Source organism: Motacilla alba, chromosome 2 (assembly GCF_015832195.1).
Source record: "Motacilla alba alba isolate MOTALB_02 chromosome 2, Motacilla_alba_V1.0_pri, whole genome shotgun sequence".
Lineage (NCBI taxonomy): Eukaryota > Metazoa > Chordata > Aves > Passeriformes > Motacillidae > Motacilla > Motacilla alba.
The window spans coordinates 115,131,885-115,146,197 of NC_052017.1; the positions used below are offsets into that span (position 1 = coordinate 115,131,885).

The 14,313-nt window shown below is 40.2% G+C and overlaps 1 protein-coding gene across 10 annotated transcripts in view; it reads left to right on the top strand.

Moving 5' to 3' along the window:
- CHD7 (chromodomain helicase DNA binding protein 7) overlaps positions 1-14,313 on the top strand; it is a 133,775-nt gene that overhangs the window by 39,888 nt on the left and 79,574 nt on the right. For all 10 annotated transcript variants that reach the window (XM_038129683.1, XM_038129684.1, XM_038129689.1 and 7 more), the window contains one exon: positions 1,827-3,687. In XM_038129683.1, the coding sequence (XP_037985611.1) occupies positions 2,002-3,687 (1,686 nt within the window). In that variant the 5' untranslated portion in view covers positions 1,827-2,001. The remainder of the gene's footprint in view (positions 1-1,826; positions 3,688-14,313) is intronic.

The window sequence follows — 14,313 nt, forward strand, 5'->3', positions numbered from 1 at the left end:
AGGGATCTTCACCGTGACTGCAGTCTGCTCTGGAGCAGTCTAATAGCAAAAGCTTCTTTTGGTGAGGGGGATTCCTTCTCACCTTGTTGAAACTTCCTTATGGTGTGCTCTAATAAACTGAGTGAGGTGGTAAATATTACAGATGGCTTCTACCTAATAATTAAAATGAAATAAAACCAAATAGATAGAAATATGAAGATGGCTCATAGGAGTTTGCCTCCAAGTGATTTAGGAAGTGTTAATATCCCAGCCGAGCACTAAAGAGATTTAACTGTGTGGTTTTAAAGGTGACATTCAAATGCTATTTTAAGAGGAGTGATAAATGCTTGTGCCTTTCCTCTTGCCCTCTGCTTCATGCTGTAGAAGGTCCTCTTGACAGTGGCTACAAGAAGGGTAATAAATGTGCTGATATTTTCTCCCTAAAACTTGTTTGGGACAAATCACCTTCAGTCAAACAGTCTGGCCTGGCATTTTGTGTTCAAAGTGACTGAAGGCATCTCTCCTCCACAAAGGAATGCAAGATGTGAAAGTATAAACTTGTAAATCTTCTTTACTTTGGTTGCTGGTTAAGGGCAGTTGGTATCTGCAAGCAGAGTCGTTGCTGAATTACAACCAAGATACAAAAATAGTTTTACTTGCTAAGTGTATGGGCTGCCTTGACTATTGTCTTAAAGTTTATTTTGCGTGTAAGACACAGTGTTTAAAATTTTGATTTTTTAAGAAGAAAAAGACAGCATTAGACTACCTTTGTTCATAAAAAATGGATCTGAATAAATCTTCAGAGTTCTTGTGAGAAGAGGATAGGGGACACATTTTGGAATAGATCAGTCTTCCCTATGGAAAATCTGAATGAGAACTTTCCTGAATCTGTTCTGTTACTGTGTTGTTGCTTTTTTTTCCCCCCAAGTCCAAATGTTAGGTTAGCTTTTTGTTTAGTCCTTTTGCTGTTACTAATTCTCTTGAGTGAGTATTCAAGTTCTGGAGTTTACAAAACTTCAGTGTGGTCTTCCAAAGTGCTGTAGTGCAGTAGTAGCATGATAACCTGAAGATGAGTAATGAACTCCATTGGTGCTGTTCTGTGTTACCATCATAAAGGAAATTAGCATAAGGATTGAGAAATCCACCCTACCATATGATGAAGCTTTTAAATTTGATTTTCTTACACAAAATGAGCATATAGCTTTGCTGAAAGAGGAAGAAGTATTGTGTCTTTCAGTGTACAAATTCATTAAATTATGCTAAACTGTGTGCTTAAAAAATAAAAAATCCCTTCCTAAAGGCTAAGTCTTGGACTTTGGTCTGTATTTAGTGGGTCATCTCTGTATACATTTGAAAAATCTCTTGTGCGTATAACTAACTTTAGTTCATCGTAGGACCTGGTGCTTCTGCTTGCTCATCTGATTACGCAGCTCAGGGGAATAAGGTTAAGGACATGCTGTTGGTAACTAGAGCATTTTCAGGGCTTTAGTTCAGCAGATGGGCCGCTCAGCTATATTCATACATCTGCCTACCTGCTGTGGCAGCTGCTGCTGCTGCGTGTTGTGTTCTTTTGTTCTGTTCCACCCAAGAAAGGAGCACTAGGAAGTATAGTGAATGGATTGATTTAAGGTTAAGACTAGTGTTTTGCTTGCTTCTTAACTCTCTATCATAATAAAGCTTTGGATAAAGCTAATGAATCCTTCGTAATGTGAAATAGATTTTTAAGATGTATTTCAGGGGGTTGAAAGTAGCTAGCATTAAAAAAAACAGTATGTTTTCTTTATGTTGCCGGATGCTATTTATTTAATATCTTCTTCTCTTTCTCCCCCTTTCTCTGCTTTTTCTAGGAGCAGTAACCAGACTTTGCCTGACACTGCATGGTCCAAAACAATTAAGGAAATATGGAATGACATGAAGGAGATTAGTTGAGGATTAAAGGCTTTGAGGACAAAACACCTCACCGAGGTGAAGCACAGACTAACATTCTGGTTGTAGCTCCAAGGAGCTGTGTGCTGAAAAAAGATGGCAGATCCAGGAATGATGAGTCTGTTTGGAGAAGATGGGAATATTTTCAGTGAAGGGTTGGAAGGTCTTGGAGAATGTGGATATCCTGAAAATACAGTGAATCCTATGGGTCAGCAAATGCCCATGGATCAGGGATTTCCCGCTTTACAGTCATCTCTTCATCATCCTCCTGCAAATCAAAACCAAGCCAAGTTGACCCATTTTGATCACTATAATCAATACGAACAGCAGAAAATGCACCTGATGGATCAGCCGAACAGGATGATAAGCAATGCCCCTGGGAATGGTATAGCGTCTCCTCATTCGCAGTATCACAACCCTCCAGTTCCTCAGGTTCCTCACAGCAGTGGTGCTGGTGGTCAGATGGGAGTCTATCCCGGCATGCAGAACGAAAGACACGGCCAACCCTTCGTAGACAGTGGCTCCATGTGGGGACCACGGGCAGTTCAAGTGCCAGACCAGATAAGAGCCCCATACCAGCAGCAACAGCAGCAGCAGCAGCCGCAACCGACGCAGCCACCACAGGCACCCTCCGGACCCCCTGGGCAGGGCCATCCTCAGCACATGCAGCAGATGGGAAACTACATGGCTCGTGGTGATTTTTCAATGCAGCAGCACAGTCAGCCGCAGCAGCAGAGGATGAACCAGTTTTCTCAAGGCCAAGAAGGCCTTAATCAGGGAAACCCTTTCATTGCCACCTCAGGACCTGGCCACTTGTCTCATGTGCCCCAGCAGAATCCCAGTATGGCACCTTCTTTGCGACACTCAGTCCAGCAATTTCACCACCATCCCCCTACTGCTCTCCATGGGGAATCAGTAGCCCACAGTCCCAGATTCTCCCCTAATCCTCCCCAGCAGGGTGCTGTTAGGCCGCAAACACTTAATTTTAGTTCTCGGAGCCAGACGGTACCCTCACCTACTATAAACAACTCAGGGCAGTATTCTCGATATCCTTACAGTAACCTTAATCAGGGATTAGTTAATAATACAGGGATGAATCAGAATTTAGGCCTTACAAATAACACTCCAATGAATCAATCTGTACCAAGATACCCAAATGCTGTCGGATTTCCATCAAACAGTGGTCAAGGACTAATGCACCAGCAGCCCATCCACCCTAGTGGCTCACTTAACCAAATGAACACGCAAACTATGCACCCTTCACAGCCTCAGGGAACTTATGCCTCTCCACCTCCCATGTCACCTATGAAAGCAATGAGTAATCCAGCAGGTACACCTCCTCCACAGGTTAGACCCGGTAGTGCTGGAATACCAATGGAAGTTGGCAGTTACCCAAATATACCCCATCCTCAGCCGTCACACCAGCCCCCTGGTGCCATGGGAATTGGACAAAGGAATATGGGCCCCAGAAACATGCAACAGAATCGTCCATTTATGGGTATGTCTTCAACACCACGGGAGATGGGTGGGCACATGAGACCAAATGGTTGTCCAGGTGTTGGCCTTGCAGATCCACAAGCAATACAAGAGCGACTAATATCTGGCCAGCAGCTTCCTAGTCAACAGCAGTCTTTTCAACAGCAAATGCCAACCTGTCCTCCCATGCAGCCTCATCCAGGGATACATCACCAGTCTTCACCACCCCCACATCCTCATCATCAGCCTTGGGCACAGCTTCACCAGTCACCACAAAACACACCACAAAAAGTGCCTGTCCTTCAGGTAAGCTACTTCCGATTAGTAGAAAATGTTTTAGATTACTGTAAATGCCTTTCAGGATGCACAAGAACTATGGTTTCAAAATTGTTGGCCCCGTTCAACTCCCTTGTTTGTTATTGGTTACGTGGCTTTTTTGGTGTGCAGAGGCTGAAGGTAAAATGGCAGAAGGTATAATGTGTCTTTCTAATGTCCTTACAGTAATTTTTGTAGGATAACATTATGGATAGACCAAAATGTGATAAAACACCAGGACAAGCAGAATACATACTATTTTTTTATGTTGGTTCCTTTGGGGAGAAGATGGAAAGCACGTGGGAGAATTGTCATTTAATTATTCAATTTTTTGTATTTGCAACTTGGAGGAAGAAGTGTGTGCTATAATGTGTTTGTTTTGGCCAAACCAAGATCTTTCTTTTAAATCCTAAGGGAATGTTCTGTGGTTTTAAATTAAAGCTTAAATTGTTACATGTGAAAAAAAATTTCTGGCGTGAACTTCTTTAGCACTAAGTAGTGAAACCAAGAAGTGATGGGGAAACAGTTTATACAAGGAGAAGACAACAATGTGAATCAGTCTGAAATTAAATCTTCTGAGGCTCAAATGAAATGTTAAATAGAATGCAAGTTTTATTTTACTGAGGCTTTGATCTGCCAGATTTCGATGGCCATGTATTGCTTCCATGTCATTTTTCAATTAAAAGCTGAAAGTGGTAAAACATCTTGATCCTCTGTAGCTTAACAGGTTTGGCTACATGCTAGTATGTTAAGCTTCAGCTGAAAAAGTGCTTTTTGGAATCTTCACATTTGCTGTTGTTTGCCTTTGACTCAGTCAGTCAGAATTCAGGAGGTTTTGGTACCAGATGAATTAATGGTCAAGATAACAGAGTTTTATTAATTTTATTTTTTTTTTCCGATCAGTCAGTACTTAATGCCAAGTAACTCTGCCCATAAATATTTGGAGACAATTGTTGGAATGCAGTCGTAACGACACGATGCTACAATACGCTTAATAAATCATAAAAACAGTTGTCCTGGGCAGTGTGTCCTGGGCCTGTGCTGAGCAGCTGCTCTGCTGTCCCCTCCACTGCTGCCTGCCGGCTGCTCCTGCTCGCTGCTCCGCACAGCGTGAGCCGGCCCTGGGAGTCAGATGCACGCTCTGCGGAAAGGCAGCTGCCAAGGAGTGGTAGATGGAGCAGCTCAGCAGCTGGGATGGGCTTCCACATTCCCCGTGGAAGAGAGGAGGAGTGGGGGGGGACTAAGCTGGGCAAGGTGAAAAGTGCACTGTCTTTCTCTTGAAGGAGGAGGAGGCTCTCTTGAAGAGGCAAAGTGTATCTTCAAGACCATCTTTGTTTTCCCTGCCTACCTTAAAGTTGGTTTGAAATTTTGGATGCCTGTGTCGGCCCTTCCTCTCTCTGCATTTCCACACGCAGACTTTGATTGGAGAACTTAAATTACAGTTCTTGCATGCACGTGAAGTTGTGTGTTCCTGTCTGAGACAGCAGCTCTTGCCAATGCCTCCGATTACCAACTGTGTGGGTAAGCAGGATGAAAAGGAGAGAGCTCAAAACTATAGGGAAAAAATGAAAAGAATGAGCAAGTATTTGGGAAGGTGGTAATGACAGCACAGAGAAATCAGTACAGAAAGGGTAGGAATGAGAAAAAGAAGTATAAGACACATTTTTTACTCTAAAGATGAGAGCTGAAGCATCTAGTAGAAAAAACTTGAAAGAAAATTATAGAAGTAGTAATGTAAGACTTTTAAGACAGTAAAGGAACAAAACCCAGTGTCACTAGGATCTTTCATAACCCATGATGGTGGAGATGTGGGAGGAAATACTTGAGGTGGACTGTACCCTAAAGCAGCGGTATTCTTCACCAGCATGAATTCCTCATTTTCATCTGCCCATCCAGTAAGCCTATTTTTGGCATTTAAAGGTGGTTTGGGAGAAGAAAGTTTACTTGAAAAATGTACAAGCTTGTTAAATGTTCTTGGGACATTTTTTCCCCTTTAATCAGTGAAGAGGTTAAACACAGGCAGCTCAACCCTTAAATAAGCTAAGCAACCTATTAGAGAGTGCTGAACTGCAAATGAATAGCTTGAAGAAAGGTAAGTGCTGAAGCGAAATAATTAGAGGAAAACCACATGATAACTCCAGTTATTTGATTAAAATCAGTAATTTAGACAGTTGTAGCAAGCTAAGTAACTTCTCTGTTAGCTTATTTCTGTTAAGTTTTTATCGGGTAAAAGTTACTGTTCACATACCTTCCCATTAAGTAATTAGTTTGAGCCCTGACTGTAGTAATGAAACTCTTAACAGGCAGGCGTTTCCCCCTTGAAAACTGTTCGGATGAAATGAGTATTGTTCAAATCAACGAAAACTTAACCCCTCCCCACCCCCTGGGGAAAAAATGCAGATGTGTGAAACCCCTGCTCTTAAGCCTGAATACAGGGTTGGTAGCTCTCCTGTGTCATGGTTTTCCTTTCATGTCAGTAGGTAGAAAACTGTTCACCGAAGAGCAGTTATTTAAATGACTGGTTTGTTTTTATTTGTATAAAACGAATCAACAAAATTAATATAGTCAGTGAAAATGGAAATCTCCATGTACTTTAAAATCAACAGAAGTCATCTTAGTAATTATTTTTCAGTGATTTGAAGCTAGCCTTATCATGGGAAGGCTGTAATATTTGTGGTTAACCAAATTACTGTTTTGTTGTTAGATATGTTGGAAAGAAAGTGAAGTTCTTTTGCTTTTAAGTTGAAAGAAATTGCTGTGTTAATTCCAAGGCTTGTTATTTCTTTTTTTTTTTTTTTTTTGTGTGGAAAACTGCAAATTATTTTGGCTCTGAGGTGGAGCTTGTGATTGACAATTCATCTGGTTTTGATTAATAGCAGAAAACTAGAGATAGTTATTTAGGACCATGTTAGCATGAGCTGCTGGCTTCAGTGGAGTTTGATAGACCCATAAGAACCACTGCAATGTTGGGATGTTCAGTCAGTGGGCTTGGTTTGTCAGGCACTCCTTTGAAACACTTTCCACTAAAGGTTTTCGGAAGAGCCTGGTGGCCATGGGGTAGGAAGGCTGGTTCTGCTGTGGCAGAGCTATCCACCAAGGGGCAAATCAGGGATCAGGAGTAGCATGCCTGTTTTCACAGTGGAGGCATCTGTGTTGGGCTTGTGAGCTTGTGTTCTCCAACATACTCATAAATTATCTGGAGAAGAGTGAAAAGTCAAATGGTAAAATTTGCTGCTGCTGTTGACGTACGCAAAGCAGAGTACCAAATGCAGATGTGGTGAAGAACCTAATAAGAATGAAATAAAATAATTAGAAATATAATAGAAGAGTTAATTACTTGGCCACTAAGTTGTGTGAGTCAAGATATGGCCAGGGGAAGTTTAGGCTGGATATTAGAAAAATTTTCATCACAGAAAGGGTTATCAAGCATTGAAACAGGCTGCCCAGGAAAGGTATAAAGTTGCCATCTGTGAAGGTATTTAAAAGATGTATAGATGAGGTGCCTAGGGACATGTGGACATGCTTAAGGACATGCTTTAGTGGTGGACAGTGCTGGGTTTACAGTCGGACTTTATGTTCTTAAAGGTCATTTCCAACCTAAATGATTTTATGGTTCTGTGGTGCTTGAGCAGTGAAATAGCAGGCAAAACCATCTTTTTAGTAGCAGGTCTTGGTGTTAGATGGCTGTCTGAAAATGAGCTATAACAGTTAAAGAAATACATCAGTAGGAATTGTAGTGAAAGTAGTAGAGAACAAAACAAAGATTATTACCTGTATGTATGGTATGCTGGTGAGGCAAATGCCATGAAGTTCTGTGTCCCTTCCTCAGGCCTCAGAAAATACAGCAGCATTTCAAAAACCTGGGGTGGGAGGGAGGCGGGCTGTGGGGGGTGTTTTAGTGGTGGGAGGAAGGAGAGAGATGGTGAAAGCCTCTAAAATTGTGAGTGATACAGGTGCATGAAGAGAATGAATATGAAGTAAGGGATGTCTCCTGGTTTTATCTCCTTGAATTCTTTTTAGGTATTCATGGAGTTGCCCAGTGGTGAGTTCAGAACCACGCATTAAGATGCTGATCTCTGAGATGTTTCACAGAAAAATGCATCATCATTTGATAAACATAGAGGCACCACATTTGGCTCAGCAGATCTGTGCCATACATAAGTGACTGAGAATTTGTTACTGGGTTGCATCTCCTGTATGCATGTCTGGTTCTTGTCCTTTTCCACACACTTTATCAGAGGTGATATCAAGTTAGACAGGCCTTTGGAGGCCTAATGCTATGCAGTTGTTCTTACATATCGTTATTTTCAGAGCATTTTATTGGTGATAGAGGAAGTGTAGGAGTTTTCTTTGCCAAGAATAGGCTGTCCTGGGTGTGTTGTTACACACAACTTATTTACCCACAGCTACTGTGTGGGCTGAAGTTTCGAGTCGTGTTCATTAATCATGTTCCACAAATGCAATCTACATTATTTATAGTCAAACACAGGAGTATTTAAATGACAAACAAGTATGGTATAGCCTCCGTGCCCGACTAAATGGGCGAGCTCCACAATGGGCACAAACAGTGTTGAAGGATTCTGGGTTGCAGTGTCCAGGTTCTGGTGGAGAAGGAACTGATTTTGTGTGTGTGTTACTGGTTCACTGCCAGGTTTATTCTGCTGGTTCATTCTGCTGGCCTTATTATCTGTGGGCATGTGACTTTGCTTTAAATCATAACTCATAGCTGTGTTTGGTATGAACACATTCTTTTGAAATTTCCTGCCCTCCCTTGCAGGGGAGGAGGCAGGGAAAGTCCTGCTGAGTCACCAGCTGGGTCACCCCTTTCACAGGCCCTTCCTGCAATTTCAAACTCTGTGTTGCTGCCTCAGTTTAATTTATACTTGTATATACCTGAATGGAAAGGGATGTTAATGAAAACTGTAATCAGCTGTATTGGTTTGATGCAATATTCTAACCTGGCAGAAAGTAGAGGTTAAATAGTTTCTGCTGGCACAATAAAATGAAGTTGATTCTCTCCTGGGTTTTTGTTTTAATGCCTAAGAGTAATAAGAAGAGATTGACTCCTTACTGTCTTCACATGAATTATCTTTCAGTGTTTCCTGTAACTTTATGTAGTAGCAAATGATGCCACTTTGAATAGTTAGAATTAGTCCCATAAAAAATATTCATAAGTGATTTCCCAGATCTCCAGAGAGAGTTGCTGGCTTTTTAATCCCTCAAGTATTTAACTTTTGGACTATTTTAAATTTAATTAAAAAAAACCCCTAGAAACACTACTGGGTACTTTTTGTTTTGATGCAGAGGCTATTTCACATATCTGCTAGCTGGTCTTTTGGGGTACTGTGTATGCTGCATGTTCAGCAAAGTCTTGTGGCAGCCTGCCCCTAGAAATTCTAGTTTCCTTTTTCAAGTATTCACAGATCAGCAAAACAGTGTATGCTGGCAAGATTTTTGAAGCTGCCAGACTAAATGGAATTAGGAACCCACTAATACTGAACTTTATTAGCTACAATTGTATGTTATTTTTATGTATAGATAAGCATGAATGTATGTGTATTTATATAATATATATGGAGAAAATGTAGGCAAAATAAGAGGTTGTGGATAGTAATGGGAGAGAAAAAGGGAAGAAAATCCATAGTATTCATATTAAAGGTTGATAGCAGTATTTTTTTCTTAAAAGTTTACAGGCTTCAGCTGTATTTTGTTGGGATGCTGAAGAATTCTTGTATTTAAGCAATGTAAGCAATGTAATTAACTAATATTTTCCAACTAAAAGAAAAACAGACCGTAAAATCTACCTTTGGTCAGATGTGTTGAAGTTATTTCACCCCTGTGGAGTAGAATTTTCTGTTCCACTGATAACTTGATCCATCTGTGAGTGAGTTTCCATGCAGGTCTCTCAAAGGATATAATAGTATGAATTACTGTGTCCAACAAAAGTTCATATTCTAAAACTCCTCAGTTGTGTTCCAGTCTAACATTTAATATTAACATATCCAAAGGCTTATTTCTTCCTCACCCTTGAAAAGGCTATATGTGTTTTTGTAAATAAAGTGCTTGCAGTGATTTTTCAGTGAATAGGCCTTTGGGCCAAAGATTTGTAGTTTTGAGGTGGTTTTGCTATGAACTTTTTGGGGTTTTTTTACTGTTGAGGAGGCACAAGCTACTTCAAGAATACCTCTTCCCTCAGGTGCCATGATTTGACTGTGATGAAAATAATGTGTGCCATTAAATTGTCTGTTCTGGAGTTTTGGGTAAAGCCAGTTTGTAGCATTAACATAAAAACATAAAGTCTGCATCAGCATAGTGATTTGTAGGTTTAAGAGTTACCCAACTTGTTCTTCAGCGTGGGTATTTTTAAAGTTTCTGTGAGATGTTGGTGACCTGAATGTATTGTTTCCTGAAGTCATTAGCATTTTCTGAAGAATCGCCCAACTAGAAAAGTTTTAAATATATGCTGCTTGATTAGTACTTCAGTATTGTGTTCTTATCTGCTGCTGATGGTCACTTCCAGTGGAACTTGACAGCTATCTTACTTTCCCATGGTTGAAGATGTTGTCCTACTTTATATTTATTTGAACAGATTTAAATCTGTTGTTTCAGAGAAGCTTTTTTTCATGATTGAAAGCTGATACTCTAATAAAAACCCTTATGTCTGTGTCATCATCAACCTACAGACAGAAGGATTGAAAATCAGAGCAAATGAAAGGAAAATGCTTGATTTTATTTATTTATTTATTTAAATTTCATTAAATACAGTGGTAGTCTTAATAAGGAACAAGTTGCAGGTGAAGAAATAATTTCCTACCTTTTTACTGTGGATCTTTGTCCTGGGATTCTGTCCTACTCTTTTTCATGGAATTTGAGGCATCCCTTTATTTTAAGCTATCCTGTCCGTGCTTGTATCTTGAATGCAAGTGTCACAAACTTGCGTAAGTGTTTCTCTACTCTGTGGAGTAAATTGACACTGTGGAGTGAGTGTCAATTCCCACTATGATGAGACACCGTCACTTTGAAGTGTAATTTGTAACTTTTGTCTGTAGAAGTTGTTTTCTCTCTCAGTTCAGCAAGCCAGTGCATTTCACTTTTGAGTTTTCAGATTTCATTTCTTTTAACTGTATGATGATACATGTATTTTACTGGTGATAATGTAATTATCTGGATTTGGGAAAAAACCCCCAAAAAACCACACTTGTTTGTTTTTTTTAGAGATGCTGTTTGTAAATATTTTAAGACTTCTCAAAAGAGTTGTAAATTGTGGTAGCTAAAGAGCAAGGTTTGACACCCTTGAGTGATTAAAGCATCTATTTGTGCATCTATTATTTTTAAATATTCTTGAGTTTGCCAGTGTGGTTTGAAGATGGTGAAGCTGCTGCTTGGGAGCTGGTAGGAGCAGAGTAGGAAATGTGGGCAGGAAGCAATGATCAGGGAAGGGGCAGGGAAAGGCTGAGCTGATCTGACAGAGCAGTGCAGAGCAGTAGGAACAGAGAGGAAATGGCCAATGTCTGTGTTAAAATGGGGAGAGAGAAGTTTGGGGAGTCACTCCACCTCTCTCTACTTGAGTCACCTGCCTCTTGAGTGCTTGCCAGAGGCAGCCATTTGGTACAGCGGTGCCTGTGACCGCTCTTCACACTGCTTCAGGGTGTACCTTTGTGTCACCCTGCTGTGGGCAAGTAGCCCACTGACAGCTTCCCAGCATAGCTGTGTGAGCTCAGTAACTCCCAATATCTAATCTGCTTTAGGAAAAAAGCCCAAAAACCGTGCAGATGAAGGTGGCTGTGACCTGGGATACAGAACCTTTGCTGCTTCCTTGCACCTGCCTGATCATTTGGTGAACTGGCTTATCTGAGTAGGTCATGTTCCTGGCAGCTCTCCATTGTGTGACCACAGGATCACCGAAGTTGGTGGTGTAGAGTGGGAATGCTTGCCGGGGCAGAATTGGGACTACCTCTTCCTCTGGCAGTGAGCTTTCAGGCCCTTTAATACCTTTACCCAGCTTGTGTTTTTATAATATCTGTCCTCAGTAACCAGCCCTTGAGTCCTCCCTCAAATTTTGATAAATTAAAATGTCTGTTAGAAGTCTTGGAAAGCTTTGTCTTTATTGAATTAGTGACAAATAGGCCACATTCCAGCTTATCCCAACTTCTCTCTTACTCCACACAAATAATAATGACTGATTTGATTTCAGGAGTGTTTTCTTTTTTAGAAAAGTGGGACTGTTTTCCAACTAAAGTATTTGCAACTGTTTTGTTATTGAGGAGGTGAAAGAATATCCTTTTTCTACCAAAGAGCTTGGCACAATTTCATTCGATGTGTATCATATTGAGGATGCTTCCAATGCCAGTTAGGGAATTGTCTTCTTTGAGTACTGAGCAGGATTTTTTTTTCTTTTCCTCAGCATAGAGAATTGTTTAGAAGCATGACCAGTTAGAAATAAAACTCAGATTATTTTTTTTAGTCATCTTTATGAGGAAACAGAACTGAGAGATAGGATGACTAAGTGATCTGAGTGTGTGTTTGCTCTTTCCAGAGATTATAAATAATTCTTTTTGATTTTACTGTACTTTATACATTACCTACTTAGTTAGAATTTTCTCTGATCCTGGAAAGATTGGTGTAGTGTTGCCTCTGTTTATGAAGAGGAACATAGAGATGATGGCTTTAAATTCTGTTATTTATTCAAAACTAAAATTCATAAAACCCCCAATTTAAATTCTTATTCAGGTATCTGTTACTCTAAAATGTGCCACCTCTTTGCTCTCTGTCACTCCTTCCAGTATTACTCTTGCTTGAGAGTGCAGAAGACTCAGAAGACTGAGTCTTCTTGACTGAGTCTGCTAAGACCAGTCTTTACAGTTAAAAGCAGAAAATCCCACTTCTTGTGTAGGAATTTGGTAGTTATAGAGGTTAATGTGAGAGTAGTGCAGTTGTACAAGATGTGGAAGAAAAATGTGGATCTCTCTGATTTTTTGCTGTTGGACTGGGAGGAATTTTTGTCCTTTGGTTTTGTTGTTCCTCAGTACCAAGGATTGGAATGCAGCTCTTTCCTGTACTCCTTCTCAGTGATTTTACTGTGTTAATCCAGTTTAGGAGAGAGCAGCTCTTGTGTTATGCTGAGCAAGCACAAATATTAAGAACTTCTCGGAATGGGTTCATATTGCATGGGTTGCTGCTGAAGAAATTAAATGGTAAGAAATCACAGGCTGATAGAATGACTTGCATTGGAAGTGACCTTAAAGAGGATCTAGTTCCAACCATCCTACCACAAGCAGAGATGCTGGAGTGGGTTGACCCTGGGTGGATGCCACCCACTGGATCAGGTTCCTCAGGTCCCCATCCAACCTGGCCATGAATATTTCTATGGGTGGGGCATTCACAAGTTCTCTGTGCAACCTGTTCAGTGCCTCTGGACTGTCTTGAGGAAGGAATTTCTTCTTAACATCTAATCTAATCCTTTCTTTGTTAAAACAGCTCCTCCTTGCCCTGTTCCTATCTGCCTGTCTAAAAAGTTGCTCTTCTGCTTTTTTTGTAAGCCCCCTTTAAGAACTGAAAGTCCACAATCTTAACTTTCTAAAGTCATGATTTCTGAATCTTGGCAAGTTTCTATGGCATAGTATTAACCTTTTAATTTTGGAAAATTGCAAGTATTTATCTTCATGAATGCAACACTTATTCTTCAGTATGCAAACCCAAATGTGCCGTTGATCTATTGCTATAACATTATAGGAAGTGCCAAACATTTATTTCGGCTTCAACTTTCACTTTTAAAATATTTATATTAAAATATGAATTTGTTTTATATTTTCTTAAATGTAATCTCTTGTTATTGTAGTCATAGAGGAAATTTTCATGTTATACATGAGTTCCCAATGTATACCCACTTACAGTAGACTTTTCATACAGCAGACAATAATTTAATTGGTTGAATCAGAAAAAAATAGTCCATGTTAATTGTGCTAGTTAAATTGTTTTCTGTTATGTCTCTGTAACTCCCACAAACAAAAATAACACAGCTACAGTGACTGAGAAGTTAATGGTTCCACAGATTTTTGGATGTAATTTTCCTGGAAGAAGAGAGAGGACTCATAGTAAGCTTCATAACAAACTTTCTAATGTCTAGTAGTCGATATGAACTCTTGTTTTTTCCACTCTGCTTTTACATCTCCTTTCTCTCCAGATGGCCCTCCATCCACTTGCATTCTGGTACTTGGTATCTTTTTTGGCCCTGTGAGATGCTGATAAGTGTGATAATACTGTAATTTTCCTTACATGTGAGCACTGGATGATATGAAGTCCTTAATTTTATTTTTGGAAGAAATCTTTCTGTACCAGCCAATTGTTGCTAAATATAGTGAGAGGCTTATAATACATAGTGCATGTTTGAATTTAAAGCAACACCTTACCCTAAAAAGTTGACATCACAGTTTACTTGTACAGCTGTACGAAATACAGAGTCATTAAAACTGGTCTAAAACTTGGACATTGTGGTTGATATTTGCGTCTGTTTGTTAATGGGATCTTGCAGATGTCTACTGGGGCAAGCACTGTCAGAGGGACACAGTCCTGCAGTACTGGAATACTGCTTGGTTGTGTTTCTCTCTGCAGGCCTCC